The sequence below is a fragment of the Anser anser genome, assembly GCF_964211835.1.
Source record: "Anser anser genome assembly, chromosome: 3".
Taxonomy (NCBI): domain Eukaryota; kingdom Metazoa; phylum Chordata; class Aves; order Anseriformes; family Anatidae; genus Anser; species Anser anser.
In genome coordinates this window covers 39,915,300-39,929,970 of record NC_139722.1, presented here as the reverse complement: position 1 = coordinate 39,929,970, position 14,671 = coordinate 39,915,300, and the positions used below count along the sequence as shown (strand labels likewise).

The following is a 14,671-nucleotide window of genomic DNA, read 5'->3' as shown; positions in this document are numbered from 1 at the left end:
TGCTCGTACCTCAAGTTCAAGATCTCCATAGTAAGGGCACATTTGCCATGCTACTGCTGGCCCATCATGTGCCTGGCTTGCGTCCTCTTCAATTAAGATAATAGTGATTGATAGTGCTCTTGTAACCTGGAACACACCTGAGGTCAGCAGCCTCTCGATTCTGACAGTTATCCTGCCGCTAGATAAGGTCCACAAGCCCTAACTGGCCAGGCTTAGTTTTGTAGGGGACTGAGGTGGTTGACTCTGATTAGAAAGGCAAGTTGTGAAAAAGAAGGGAATGATGAAGAGAAGGGGGCTGGAGAGCACCTGCATTCTGCCTGGAAGGTGGGGCATTTATTGTAATCATAATAAAAGTAGAACAGAGATGGAAAAAAAGTTGGGTAGATGCTGAGTGAGTAACAGCGCTGCTAAAGTCTGAGGGCTGGGGAGGTGGTTAATGGCCATCCTGAAGGCACAGTCATTGGCACTTGGCACTGCAAATCAGCTGGTCCAGTCCTGTAAAGCTATTTTAGATATTTTCTGATTTCCTAATGTATATTTTTGGATGTCGAGTTCTAATTCCTGTGGTTAGGCGAGGTGGAAAGGTTTCGGTCTGAACCAAGATCTTTGTATTTGAAATGCTGCGTGACCTGATATGTTTTAAAAGTAGTCATGTTACATGCGTATCTGGGGAGAGCGTTGAGGATATCATTGCTATAAATGCTATATTTAAAATGTTAGGGAGTAGTTTGATCTCAGACAGATTGTTTAACATTTTGTTTTGGAAATGGAATGTAGAATAACTTTAGGCAGTACAGGTCTGCAGTATGCAATGATTCATCTAAGGTGAAGTTTTCACATACTTAACAAGCAGAATTCTTGTTTGGCTTCAGCTCGTATTTGAAGAAATTGATTTTGCACTTAGTATTCAAATTCAAGAACTTGCTACTGCTGTACTGTGTATATGGGCTCACCCATTACAGAAATGACCCCCCCCCCCCCTCAGGGTTTATTAATATGGCCTCTGGATGAATTCTCATTTTAAGGTGAATTTGTGATTTTCTGTTTTTTATGATATAACAGTAGAAGTCTGGAGACCATGTAACTTCTTCTTGACGTGAACTTTGAAGTCTGATTGCTTATCTAAGCCTTTGTAAATGTTTCAAAAAATATCTGTAGACTGTGTTACTTTTATCAGCTGTTCAATTTTAAAAAATCTACTGCGAAGTCGGAAGTGTATTGACAGTGATCAAGACCAAGTGTAATAGTCAAAAGGCTATTTTTATTGCTATTGTGTTCTAGACAATATCTCTTCCGCTAACATGAAGTGTGGAAGAGATTGTTCCTTCATTTTTATTTTATTTTTTTAATAGAACAAAATGTTTAGCCAAAACTTGTTTCATGCTGTGCCGGTTCTAGAGGGAAAGGCAAGAAAGGTAACTCCATCTTAAAGAACAAATCCACCCCCCTAACTTTCCTTCAAGCAAATCAGCCAATCAATTTTGTAATTAAACTTGAGTCAGTGAAATTACAGGTATGCAGATATATCCTGTCAAAGCATTGCTTTTCATTAGTGATCTTGGAATAGTTGCTCGTGTCTGTTTTGAAGTTGGTTTCACATTCGATTTTTAGGAGGCTATTACTTGTCAGTCTTGGGAGGGGAAAAAAAAGGGGGGTTGAAAAAGTCCTGTAGTAGATCCTATGTGGAATGTATACATTGGTGCATAAGGATGTGAGGACAGCAAATATAATGCCAAAAAAACCCACCCACAAAAGCAAAACCTGAGGGTGGGGACAGATGTCATGGAAGGTCGGGGAAGAGCCTGCAAGTGTGGTGTCTCTACTGGACAGAGTAGTGAAAACTGTAATAGGGACTGCAGTAGTTGATACCTGGGTAAACATCATATAGTTGGGAAAAATTACATGCCTTTATGAAAGGAAAGTTATGCCTCTCCAACCAGGTAATCAAAAATCATTTGAGTAAAGGTCATGTGGAATTCCCTGCCTAGACCTCCAGAAAGCCTCTGTCAATGTTTCTAACAAAAAAAACCAAAACTCTTGAAAAAAACTAAAGCAGATGCAAGATGAAAGAAAGAAAGAGTTCTTGCACAGATAAACTGTTGGTTGAAAAGTAGGAGTCAAGGGATAGGGTCCTGGTCAGCCCTCACAGCTGGAGGGGAGTCCCTTGTACTCAGAAAAATAGGATGATGCCTAAACTGGTGTTCCAGTTTGTAATATGTTGGGCTGCATGTGGGCTGCTGTGCTGTAGGCTGTTACAGCTGTGAGGTTTGTAGGTCTTAGTGGAGAGCTAAACGAGCTCAGGCAGGGAAGGCTGAAAATCACTAAATACCTGGGAATCACATTTGAATCACATCTACATCGGGATGGCTTTGAGCTTGAAAATGAATAGTCTCTGGGAGAGTAACAGTAGAAAACATCATATATGATTGCCCTAAGCATATGCTTTTGGGCACTGACAGAGCCAGGGTGCTAGAGGTCTAGCGAGGCTGTTCTTAGGTTGTTAGATAGATCAGGTGTGTCTCTTCTTCAGGATTTCAGTGCCATGACTTTGAGAGGTTGGTTCATTTTTTTTTAACATTAAGGAGAATTAATTTCCTAAAGGAATGTCAAGCTTTTTCAGGGTTTATGTTCAAGGCAGAAATAAATCTCTTTAAAGGAGTGATATGTAAAAAGATGGTTTTTACCCATACATTAAACCAGCTGGGATTGTTTTCTAGAGTCAATTAGACTGGGTCAAGTCTTAACATCTCATAAAGTCTCAAAAATATGATCTATGGCTTAAATAGAAATTGATTACTTGAGTATGTATTAATAAATCCATCATTGTAAATGCTCCAGTAATCTTGCTTGGAAGATTATTGCAAGTCAATAACCTAGAAGCTATGCCACACAGAGGCTTAATAAAAGATTTTAGGGCTTAGGCGTGATTGACAGCTGACACTTTTATGGAATGGTTGAAGACCTTGGTCATGTTTAAAGGGACAGATGAGCATGCATTAAGATGAATCTTCCATGCAGCAAAACCAACATCTGTTCTGACAGCTTCAGCTACTCAGCTGTACTCCGTGTTCCTTGGTACCTGCTGTAGAAGTTGCCTCATAAATTAAATTTTCACTCTGTGGAGAAATTGGTCCCAAACAGAGGTGTTCCTCATAGTTTTTATTTGAACAAAGTAATAAATATCTAGCAAGAGTAATAGGTTTTGGCCTAATTAAAAGGCAAGAGAGAGCAGCAATAATTTCTTTACAAGCACCACATTTCGTCCCATTATTCCTGGAACATACTTTAGCAATAAGCTGTATAGAATTTAATTACGTATTCTCTCAATATTAGGTTTAAGAAAATTGCAGGAAAATTTGACTGACAAAGAGACTTCGGCGTCATTCACCTTTATCGCAATTCTCATATTCAATGCACACAACCATTCGAATATATCTAGTAAATAGTAATTTTTCTCTAAAATGGAATGCTTATACTTTAAAGTATATTTAAATATTCCATCTGTATATAAAAATACGATCTGAAAAGATTAAATACTTCACTGAGCTTTTTTCTTGTATATTCTGTTGTCTTATCCATTTAATATCGATTAGTATATATGGTGTATATGGCGTGAGTCTTTAAATATTCATACCTGTGTTGTACAAGATCTGGGAACGAGAACAAAAAAACTAAGGAGCAAGATATATTTCATTACTACAAGAGCTCAAAGATGAGATCTTCGTGATTTGAAGATCTCTCTGGCAAATGGAGAAGAGCCAGAGAAATGAGGGAAGGCTGACTGAGGACAGCAGGATGGAGGCAACTAAAGAAGTATTTCTATTGTCTACTGAAAGATTTATTTTTATTTTGTAAATTTCTTAAACCTTTCTAAATCCCATTTTTGGACACACATAAGAGCAACCAACATTTCTTAAATAGCTGTTGATATTACAGGACAGAAATCATATAAAGGGGAAATAAGGTGGGTAGAGAAGAAATGGAAAAAAAAAAAAAAAACAAACATTATTATCGCACCGTATCTTACTATTTTCCTGACTCAAATGGAATAAGGATGTTTGATTTGATCTGGCAAGATTTCCAGATGTGAGGGACCACAGGGGAAAGTTGCTTTCCAAGAGACCAGCTAGAAGATAGTGGGGGAAGAATAAAAGACATGGAAAGGGAGCAGGCACAGAGAAGAGGTGTCAGAAACAGCTTCTGCATGTTGTCCTAAGGACAAAGATAAATAACTTAAATTTTATTCAGATGTAAAGAGAAGGTTGTGGAGAAATTCAGTGCAGAGCTGTGTGATTAGAATAGTGAGTTGGGTAGGATGCTCCAGTACTGGCATTAGGAACATGTTTATAATGGCCTGAATGGGAACAACAACAGAGAGCCTGAAGCCATCAGTCTCAAACAATCTGGAGCCATGGTCAAAAAATGAGAAGATGCCATCTAGCCAGGCATGTTTAGATTCCAAAAAGAGCTTTTGGTAGGTTACTTTTGTTGTGCAGAGCAGAAATGTGGCTGAGAGTGTCAGGAGCTGATTTTTGCTTTTGCCCTGTTTATGCTCATTCTACTTTTTTCCATTGCCATGAAAGATATTCCGGGAAGGAAAGGCTTAGCTGGCTCGGCTGTCGCTGTTAGCTGAGGATGAACAAAATGGCATTTTACTTACACTGAAGTAGATGATAAGAGACCGAGATAAACCAAAACTCTAATTCAAGAGAAAATTGCTCTTTTCTGATAAGTATGGCAACTTTTGGTTCAGACGAGCGTGTACCCTTTCTCTTAAGCAACAGATGCTCCCTTATTTATGTTTCAGTGTGTCATGGTGTTCTCTAATCTTTATATAACTTACATTCCTTTGATACGAAAGAACATGTTTCTGATGGGCCTTTCTGAGAGCTGGCAGTATGGTGACTGCTGGCTTTTTCACGTTGTGTCAGCCAACAGTGTGAATAACAAAAACATCGCTCATAAAATCGCTCAAAAATGTTGAGGTTATCTTAAATGCGTCTTCTATGCGTGTCCTTTCACAGTTCTCATGTATTAAAACTGTGCTGTTGTATTTTCTTTCTTGAAATTTTCCATTAGCCAGAGATAATGAAGTATGCTAATTTTTATTTCCATTCTCACTTTTGCATTATATACAATGGCTCGGCTACAGTGCTAAGCAGTTTTAAAAGGAGGCAGCAAATAAAGTAGTGAAGCACAACTACCTCTGTGGTAATGAAATTCATTGTTTCAGTCACTAAGTATTGTAATTCATTAGAGACATCTAATACAGCCTGAAACGCTGAATTGTTACTTTTAAAACCAGTGAAAACCAATAAGCATAATTAAACTGCTTTTTAATTTGCTTCAGAAATACAAGCCTGGTCGATGTGATGATATTTTGAAATGGAAGCCACCCAGCCTGAACTCTGTTGATTTTCGTCTAAAGATAACAAGAATTGGTGGAGAAGGGTATGTAATCTCTTCCCTTTTTAAACGTATAATGCTCAAGTGAACGTCCCTTAGCAGTGAATCTCTCCTCTGATATTTCTTGACGTTTTCTGGGGCTAAGCCTCTCTATATTCAGAAGAATCTGTTCGTTGAAAATCTTAGCAACTGTTGCAATCAGTGCTGTACTGAAAACAATGGCAGATGCTTATAATGTAAATCTACTCATTCTTAAATTGTTTCCTAAAATTGCTGAAAAACCAGCCCTGTTTGGATTTGGCATTATTACCTTTATGTTTTTTGAAGGTAGGCAGGCTATATTAGCTTAAATTTTTACATAAAATAACTACGATCCATTGCCTTTATGCAAAATAATACCAACATAAGTTTTCTTCCATTTTAGGATTCCGCATAATGAAAAATGACACTTACTTTCTTAAAGAAAAAAAAAATTACTTCATAGGTTTTCTTTGGTATTGTCTCTAAAACCATTAAAGTCTTTTCAGAAATGGTAAGTTTTGACAGCAGAAGACATGTAAATCATTACATTACATCAATTCTATATACTATTTGCTAATTCAGGCAATGCACATATTAAAGAGGGGCAATTTTCATGCCAGGGACGGCAGGGGGGAAGACTGAGTCACTGGATTAAAGCTTGTGTTGGAAATGATTTTGTTTAGAACTGAGTTAGTTGATTTTTAAGTTGCTTAATGTTTTAACATCTGGGACTCATTACAACTGACAGTTTGAAATACTGGTATTTAGCTTTTCTTTTTCTTGGTGCTGCAGGTACCTCAATATGATTAAACAGTTCATTTGACGTATTGCTTACTTATCTCAGAGTGTTAATAATGGACCCATCTAACTTTTAGACACTTTAGCATGTCATATTACCAAACATATTTGGTAAATATATAGTATCTTAAAAATGTGGAGTTTATTCAACAGAATATATTTGGCAACTAGCTTCTGAGCACTTCATAAGGTCAGAAGCATCTATTCTGATTTTTGTGTTTGAAAGTGGAATATTAAGTCCGTAGAAGCAACACAGCTGGTTTAGAGAACATACAGGAATATTTTAAGTTTGACTTCAGAGAAATCAACTCATTGTAAATTTCTATTTCACATTTGACTTTTATTTAAGTCACAGAAAAGTAATAGGAAAAAAAAATATTAAAAAAAAGACCTGGTATTTGACAGGAATGCTATTTTTATTATGGGGTTCTTATGACTTCTGCTGAAGCTTATAAATTTACAGTAGTAGTAATCTATAATTCAGAAGCAAAATAAACCTATTTTTCATTTCACCTTAAAAAAAGTACTCTGATTACTCAACACTGATTTCAAATAGAAAAATGTCAGTGCTACTGTTACATTTAATATAATAGATGACAATTACTTGATCAGAAAATGAAAATGTTATAAAATATTAGCCAGGAAAACTTTCTAAAAAGCTGGGCTGTTAGCAGCAAGTTATTAAAGAACGAGTGTTCCCTTGTAGAATCTGAAACACTTTCCTAACATTTGGAAAATTTCTACCATACTCCAGCTATGTGAAAATACATGTATTGCTGATATTGTGGAAATGATTAGCTGGATTGGTCTCTAAATACTGTAATGCTTAAATACGTTAGTGTTTATGTTCCACTCACATGCATAAGGAAAAAATAATCGTGGAAATCTGACATTAGAGAAAGTACAATTCTTTGAAATGAGTTTTACTTTAGCTCATATCACAGTTGACTGCTGTTTGTAGCGTAAGCGCAGGTGCATTCATCCAACAAAAAGAAGTTAATGAAGTACTATGTGGAAAATAATTTACCGTCATTGGAAGAGAAGCATTTATGTTAAGTAATGACCTATGAAACAGTAGGTTCTACCCAGGTAAACGAAAACAGCGAGTAAAATACTACGGCTTTAAGCACATCACTTGTTAATATGATTGTTTGATTAATTCCTTGGTAAAATACGAACTTATTTAAGGAAACATCTAAAATATACTGATTTTGAAGCTGTTGATGAGAGTTTTAAAAGAAGCAGATTTAGTTTTAGACTTAAAAAATTCAGAGTTCTGAGCGCTGCCATGATAAACTGGCTGTGAAGAAAGCCCGTTAGGTTGATTTCTGACAAAACTAAAAATTGTTTTGATGAACTGAATGTCTTGCTACTGGCAATTCTGACATGACAGCATTAGGCTTCCTGCCTCTCAGCCCCACTGAGATTAAAAGCAAGCATTTGATACTGGTTTTAGCGCTTTAGGTAAAAAAAAAAAAAAAATTTTCTTTTTCTTCAGTAATCCAAAAAGAAATTTGGCATGCATTTGACAGCAGAGTAACACAAATGTGTTTAAAGTACAATTATAAAAAATTGTGTTATTTTGATACAGTAAAGCGATAATATGTATGGGAAAGGAATCTATGACTTTGTATTGATCTTTTACTGACAAATGGGGAGCTGAAATCAAAGTATCGATCTCATATACTTGACAGCAGCTTGAAACAGTGAGAATGGGGATTGTCTGTAATTTCCAAGTCCTCTCTTCTGATTTACAGCCTCATCTTTAAACCCTGAAATGCAGACATCCAAATCTGTGGTACTGTTGTGTGTGGTCTTACCACACACAGCCATGATACAGGTTGAACCTGTACCACAAAACTCCAGCCACGCTGCCCTTGTATTTATAGCCCCCTGTTCACTTAAATAGTGAAAAAGCATATAGGGGCATTATTTATTCAGTAGCATGGGATGAGAGCACTCTCAGCTGTTAGACCTGTTTTTTTGTGTGGCACATGTAATTGAGATCCTGATCAATTGTAAACAATTGTGTGCATTCTTCCTATGAATGAGGGAGTTCTCTGGGGAATTTGCCTGATTTTAGTCAGTATGATTATTTTTCCATCCACCTGAAATTCCCCTGTGCTTCCAGTTGTGCATTTCCATCCATAGATCAGTCTGTAATAGTAATGTTAACCGCAAAATAGCTGCTGTGCTTCACCCCAGATGTAGTTTAGTTATGGATGAATGACCAATTTGCTTTTGTCTAGGGTTCAGTTATTTCACAATTGATAGGAGAGAGTTTTGCTATTGAATTAAAAAGGAGGATCGGGCTTATGATCTATGAAGTACTTTTAGAATAAGCTGCACTATTAAGATGAAGATTGCATAACAAAGAATACAAATAAAGAAAAAATACCATTGCATCCCGAGGAAAAGCAGGGTCTCCGTAACCTCGGTGACCTAATGCTGACACTTCTGTTCAGTGCACATATTTGAAAGAAATTGCGCTGTTGCACCTTAGTGAGTTACAGCTTATCAGCTGAGCCATGGTAATTGTCCCCTGTGTATTCTCATAGACCAGCCTGCCCGAGCATCAGAATGATGGTTTACATTAACTCTTCTTCTGTTGTCTTTGCAAGAAGTCCAGCTTATGGTCTTTCAATCTCTTGTGATCACATCAAAATAGTTGCTTTATGTAAAACAAACAACAACAACAATAAAACCAGCCACAGTAACCAACAACCTATTAAATCAGCTAAATGAAAGAGTAATGTGGCGTGTATTTGTGGTGAAACACAGTAGTTGAACTGAAAAGCCCTCACATTTCACGTGCTTTAAAGTAGATCCACTTGCCAGCGCTTCTGTATCTCTTCAGGTTTGCTAAGATAATTGTCTCTCATCAGCAGCGTTGAAGCAAAGCCCTTTGATCGTATAACAACAGTACCTTGCCTTTTTTTCTAAATTATGATGATACGCATGGAAAACAAAATTACAGCACACAAACGGTGTTTCCAAATGGCCTATGAGTTAAATGACCTTGTCAGAAGAGAATATAGAGGATGTTTAATTGCTGTGTGCGATTTCTCAGTTACATTACAGAGAAGATTGTTTTTAAATGGTGGAGATTTTTTTCCCAAAATGTCTGACTCCAAGAATATTTCTAAAAAAAAATGATAAAAACCCCAAACCAACTCTGAGCTGTATTTAAATGTCACAAATATCAACTGAAAATGTCTACTCAGTGCCAAATTTGTGGTAGCTTGCAAGGACAGAATTTTTAAAATGTCCGTGCTTGCTTTTCCAGATTTTTAATTAGCCTGTGCAGTTCCTCCAAATTTTATCTAAATCAGAGATGTTAAAATCAAACAAAAAGCAAGGTTTGGTCTTTATTGGCTTTGAATGAGTATCTTACTGGGTCAAACAATTAGATGATCAATCATTCAATACCATTTCATATCACAGAATAATAATAGTTTTATAGAGAACCTTGAGGTATGGGAAGGAATCAGGAATTTTACTCATCTTTGAAATGCTGAAGAAATACTGATAAAGGCTTATATATATATATATATATAAATATATATTCTCTGTATATGTTAAAAAAATCTGAAAGAAACATCAACTCTTTGTTAGTAACTATATTATTTACCTGGGGGGAATAAGTTTCAAGTTCTGTTTATCTTGTTCATAGTTGAGTAATAAATGATGGAAGGTGAAGTACAATGTATTTGAAGACAACAGGGGCTTCAAATCTTGGGTACGCTGGCAATTACAGTTCGACAACCAGATACAGATATCATGAGACTACAGGCAAGCGACTGTTTTCCTTTTGTGTTAGATGTTAGGCTGTCCTTTTTGTTCTGTAAATTAGAATGAGCATCTGAAGGAAAAAAAAAAAGCTACAACTGGTTCAAAATAACTGTGATGTTCTTGCTCTGCTGTCATATACGTTGTCTGTCACAAGGTGGCTTATTCATCTTAAAAGCTAGTTTTCCTCACAGTTCTGCTTTGAAACAAATCGCTGGCTGGCTGAAAAATCGTAAAACTGAATAAGCTAAGAACTGCAGAACTGATACGGTAGTTTGTTTGGTCTGTGTTTTGTACTTCCTCTTGTCTTTCCATTCCCCCTTTTTTATTTGATCCATAAATTGTTATTTTGGGCTGTGAGCTCTTTTCAATCTTACCTGTTTGCAGAATGCCAGTTATCAAATAACACAAACTTGTTCTTACGACTGTCATCCATCACAAAATGGGAGCTTTACAAATAGTACCCTGGTGATAAAAAAAAAAATAAAAATAAAAAAAAATCCCATATTCCTCTAGCCTCCAGAGATCACAGTCTAGATTAGGGTTGCATTTACGTTGAGTACAGTGGAGTTATGAAGCAGGTTGCAGATGATGTCCCACAGCAATTATGAACAAATAAGGACAAGATGTTGCAAATAGATGCAAAGATGCACAGTGCTGGGATGACAGCAGGAGGAGTGCAGGTTTGAATATATTAACTGCATTTATGGCTGTACTGTTGGTAAAGCAAGTGCGTGCTTCAAAGTTGCCTGCTTTTTCTGGAATGTGAGAGTTGCAAATGAAAGTAAATGAGTAATTTGTTTAGCTGTTATCTTCAGGCATTCAACTGTTACCACAACAGGTCTTACTAGGCCTGAACAAATTTAGGGGTAGGGCTATGCAGTCTGATGGAGACAGAATGCTACGTGTCGAAAGAAAGGTGGCAGTATGGGAAGGGGAAGCACAAATATTACTGTGGTAGAAATATATACTTGCAGTTGTCACCTTTGGCGTTACGATGAAAACCACAAAAGCATCTAGACTTTACCTAGGTACTTCAGGTTTACTATACTTTTAAGTATTTATGCTATGCTTCTGTGAGGGTATTTGAAATCTATCTGTGAGGCTTCAGTTTTTAAAAACAATTTTCAAAGTAAGTCTTTGAATCTAACCTGTATTTATATGTGGCATACTGAACATAATGTTGTACCTTCCACAACTAATATGCAAGATGCTCTTGGAATTTCAAATGTTGGGTTTCAAAAAAGAACTCAGCCTCATCTTTTTATATGTTGAAGTGGCAGCCTTGGGGCAATCTCCATCTGTCAGATAATTATTCTACTTTAGCTACTCATTTCTCCAGATTTTTAAAAGCTTTGCCTCATATCATCCTAAAATTATCTGTACGCTTGCTAAATGGAATGTAAATGTAGCTTTGTGTGTTTTATATACCCTGTTCCTTTTTCTTGAACTTGCTGCTTTCTTAAAGTAGTCCTTCCAGTTGCTTGCATCAGCAATCACAACAATTATCGGTTCTGTTTAAGATCCATTTCTATCTGTAAACGAGATCAAGAAAAGCTCCCAAATACCATATGCCTCTAAAATTTGCTTATCTCACATATCCTCGGTACTCTGTCTTATTTTACGTTTGGGTTTGAATTTTATTCTAAATTTTGTATTCAGCCAGGTAACTTAGACTTCTTGCTACTTGTGAATGGGAAGGAACTGGTTAGAAAACTGAGGGCTGATGCCATCTCTAGTGAAACAACTGTAAGAGATGGTAGAAAAGCAGGCAGTGGAGAAATAATCTCGGGCTTTGGGGTAGCTGGCTTTGGTTTTTTCAGGGAGCATATAGGTAGTATCCCATGGCAGGTTCCCCTAAAGCACAGAGTGGCCCAGGAGAAGTGACTGATCTTCAAGGACAGCCTCTTCAAAATTCAGCCCAAAGATACCTATGCAATTTTATGGAAGAAGTAAACAATAACAGGCATCCATGGAGGACATAAAATTGTGTTTGGATATAGAGGGAAGGAATTACAAATGCTAAAACTCAGCTGGAGTTGAAGGTAAGTGAAGGTCTACTGTAGGTACCTCTGTGACGAAGAGACGACTGAGGAAAATAGTGTGCTGCTGATGCAGTGGGAGACATAGTGGCAAAAGATAAAAGAGCTGAGGTATTTGGTGTCATCTTTGCTTTGGTCTTGACTGGTAAGGTCTGCTGGCAGGCCTGTGTGGTTCCTGAATCTCATGGCAGTACCCAGGGAAACGAATTACTACACAAAGGTGAGGAAGTTCAATTTAGGGACTGTTTAATCAAATGGAGCATATATATGTACATCCACGGAACCAACAAGCAGATGGGCTGCATTTTGCCATTTTTAATGGCTGTTGTGAAGCAAATTCTTCTGAAAGTCATGTCCATGCACAGAAGGGACAAGTCAGCGATTGGGAACAGCCAGCATGGTTTTACCAAGAGCACACCCTGCTTGACTGACTAACAGGCTAGCTCTGAGAACAACGCAAAAATAGTGAAAGCTGCCTTAACTTTAGCAAGGCATTCAGCACAGTCTTCCATAGTATCCTTGTTAATCAGTTAGTGAGGCATGGTCTGGATTAAGTGGACTACAAGGAGGAAAAATGCCTGGACTGCCAATCTCAAAGGGCAATAGTCAGTGAAGTCCAGCGGGAGGCCAGCTCTGAATAGTGTTCCTCAGTAGACAATAGTGAGGCTGAGTATATTAAAAGCTTCATTAGCAACCTGGCTGTTGAGATAAAATGAACTGTCAGAGTGCTGATGGATGACACCGAACTGGGGGGGAGTGGCTGACATGGCAGCGGACAGGACTGCTATTCAGAAGGACCTCAGGAGGCTGGAGGAATGAGCTGAACTTCCTGAAGACTCATGAAATGCAAATAGGTAAATGCAGTGCGTTTCACCTGGAGCAGCTGATTGGAACAGTCAGCCTGGAGATTGCCTTGCTGGAGACGGGCTCCTGTAGAAAACAAACTCAGGGGCCTGGAGGTCAGAGTTTTTAAATCAGTCAGCCGCTTGCTCTTGTGGCAAAGATGGACAGCTGATAACTGGACCGCACGTGGAAGGAAGAGATCCTTGCCTCTATTCAGCATTTGTGAGATGGCACCTGGAGTATTATGACCAGTTCTGGGCCCCCAACTCTGACAAAAATACTGATGTGCTGGAGCAGAGGGCCACCACGACAGCGAGGGCGTTGGAGAACACAGCATACAAAGAGAGCCTGAGAGAACTGGGTTTGTTCAGTCTGGAGAAGAGGAAGACAGGCAATGCTTCATTGCTGTTTTCTACTACCCGACAGCAGGTTATAGATAAGATGGAGCCAGGCTGCACTGAGAAGTATGTTGAAATAATGAAAAATAAGAGACAAATCGTAGAAGAACGGGAGGAGAAATTATGTGAGAAAGGTCAAACGCTGCAGTAGGTTGGCAAGTTGTGGAGGCTCCATCTTTGGAGATACGTGGAGGTTGACTGGATATGGTTGTGAACAGCCTGATACAACTTGGAAGTGGACATGGTCTTGAGCACGAGGCAGATGACCTGCAGTGGGCCTTTTCAATCAGAATTTTTCTGTGATTATCTGCAGATCATATGTTAAACATTTTGCAAGTTATAGGGAACTGTTTCACATCTAACTACCAAATGCTTTAAAATGTTGTTTTTCTTTTTTCATGCTTTCTTTAATGTATTACAGAGATTTTTCAGGAGGCTTACTGTACCTGCATTTAATTTACTAATTGTGGGATTGGCCTTTTAGAGAAGGTACTTAAGTTGCATAGTAAAATAACATGTTTTGTATAAGGAGGAATTTAACACGGTTCTTTGTTACAGGCTATAAGGGTTTGCCAGGTGCATAAAGTAAGGACTGTCTAATTTAAATAGGGGAAATGTTCATCTTCCTTTTGTTGGAGTTTGAGCAAAGCAATAGATATAGTTCTGTCAGACTTACTGAACTTCATTTGTGAACATATTTTTCTTTTGCACCAATATAAATTTACTTTTTTAGCTATAGGAGTTAATAGTTTTTTGAGCATACTGTTCCAAGTTTTTTTTTATTCTGAATTTTATAAGCTGGTATGAGCTTCTCTGAATTGCATTTTTGCGTGTAGTAAATATGTGGTCTTCTACAGACAAGGAATTCTTGTTATATTTTGTGAATATGCCATAAATGGTAACTTAATTCAGAATATTTTTCCCTTCATGAATTGCCTAAAGAATTAATGTCCAATTGTTTTTGTTGTTGTTGTTTTTGTTTTTCTTTTTGCTTAAATAGAGATTTTTATTGTCTGTTTTCTTGAGTTTACACATTGGTACATTTAGAACCACTCAGGGAGAAGAGCATTAGCATAGAGTTATTACAGCTCTCTAATGTAAGAAATCTAAGTGTTTTTTCCATGGTATGCAAAACTAAAGAAACATGTATTTAAGGAAGAACCTTAGCTCAGATGACTTCCTTGCATACTGTAGTGTATTTCAAAGAAGAATAAAGCAAACAAAGAGGAAAAAAGGTTATCATTGGACAAACAGACCAGACAGCAAAAGATACTGCATGCGTTTTTGGACTCTTCATCAGTCTTACTCCAAACATTTTATTATTTAATTTTCTGATAATACCAAACTCACAAATCATAAAAGACCCGATACAAG

The 14,671-nt window shown here is 37.5% G+C and overlaps 1 protein-coding gene across 3 annotated transcripts in view; it reads left to right on the top strand.

Annotated features, from left to right (window-relative positions):
- RNGTT (RNA guanylyltransferase and 5'-phosphatase) overlaps positions 1–14,671 on the top strand; it is a 187,900-nt gene that overhangs the window by 120,204 nt on the left and 53,025 nt on the right. For all 3 annotated transcript variants that reach the window (XM_083831491.1, XM_083831490.1, XM_083831492.1), the window contains one exon: positions 5,351–5,451. In XM_083831491.1, the coding sequence (XP_083687617.1) occupies positions 5,351–5,451 (101 nt within the window). The remainder of the gene's footprint in view (positions 1–5,350; positions 5,452–14,671) is intronic.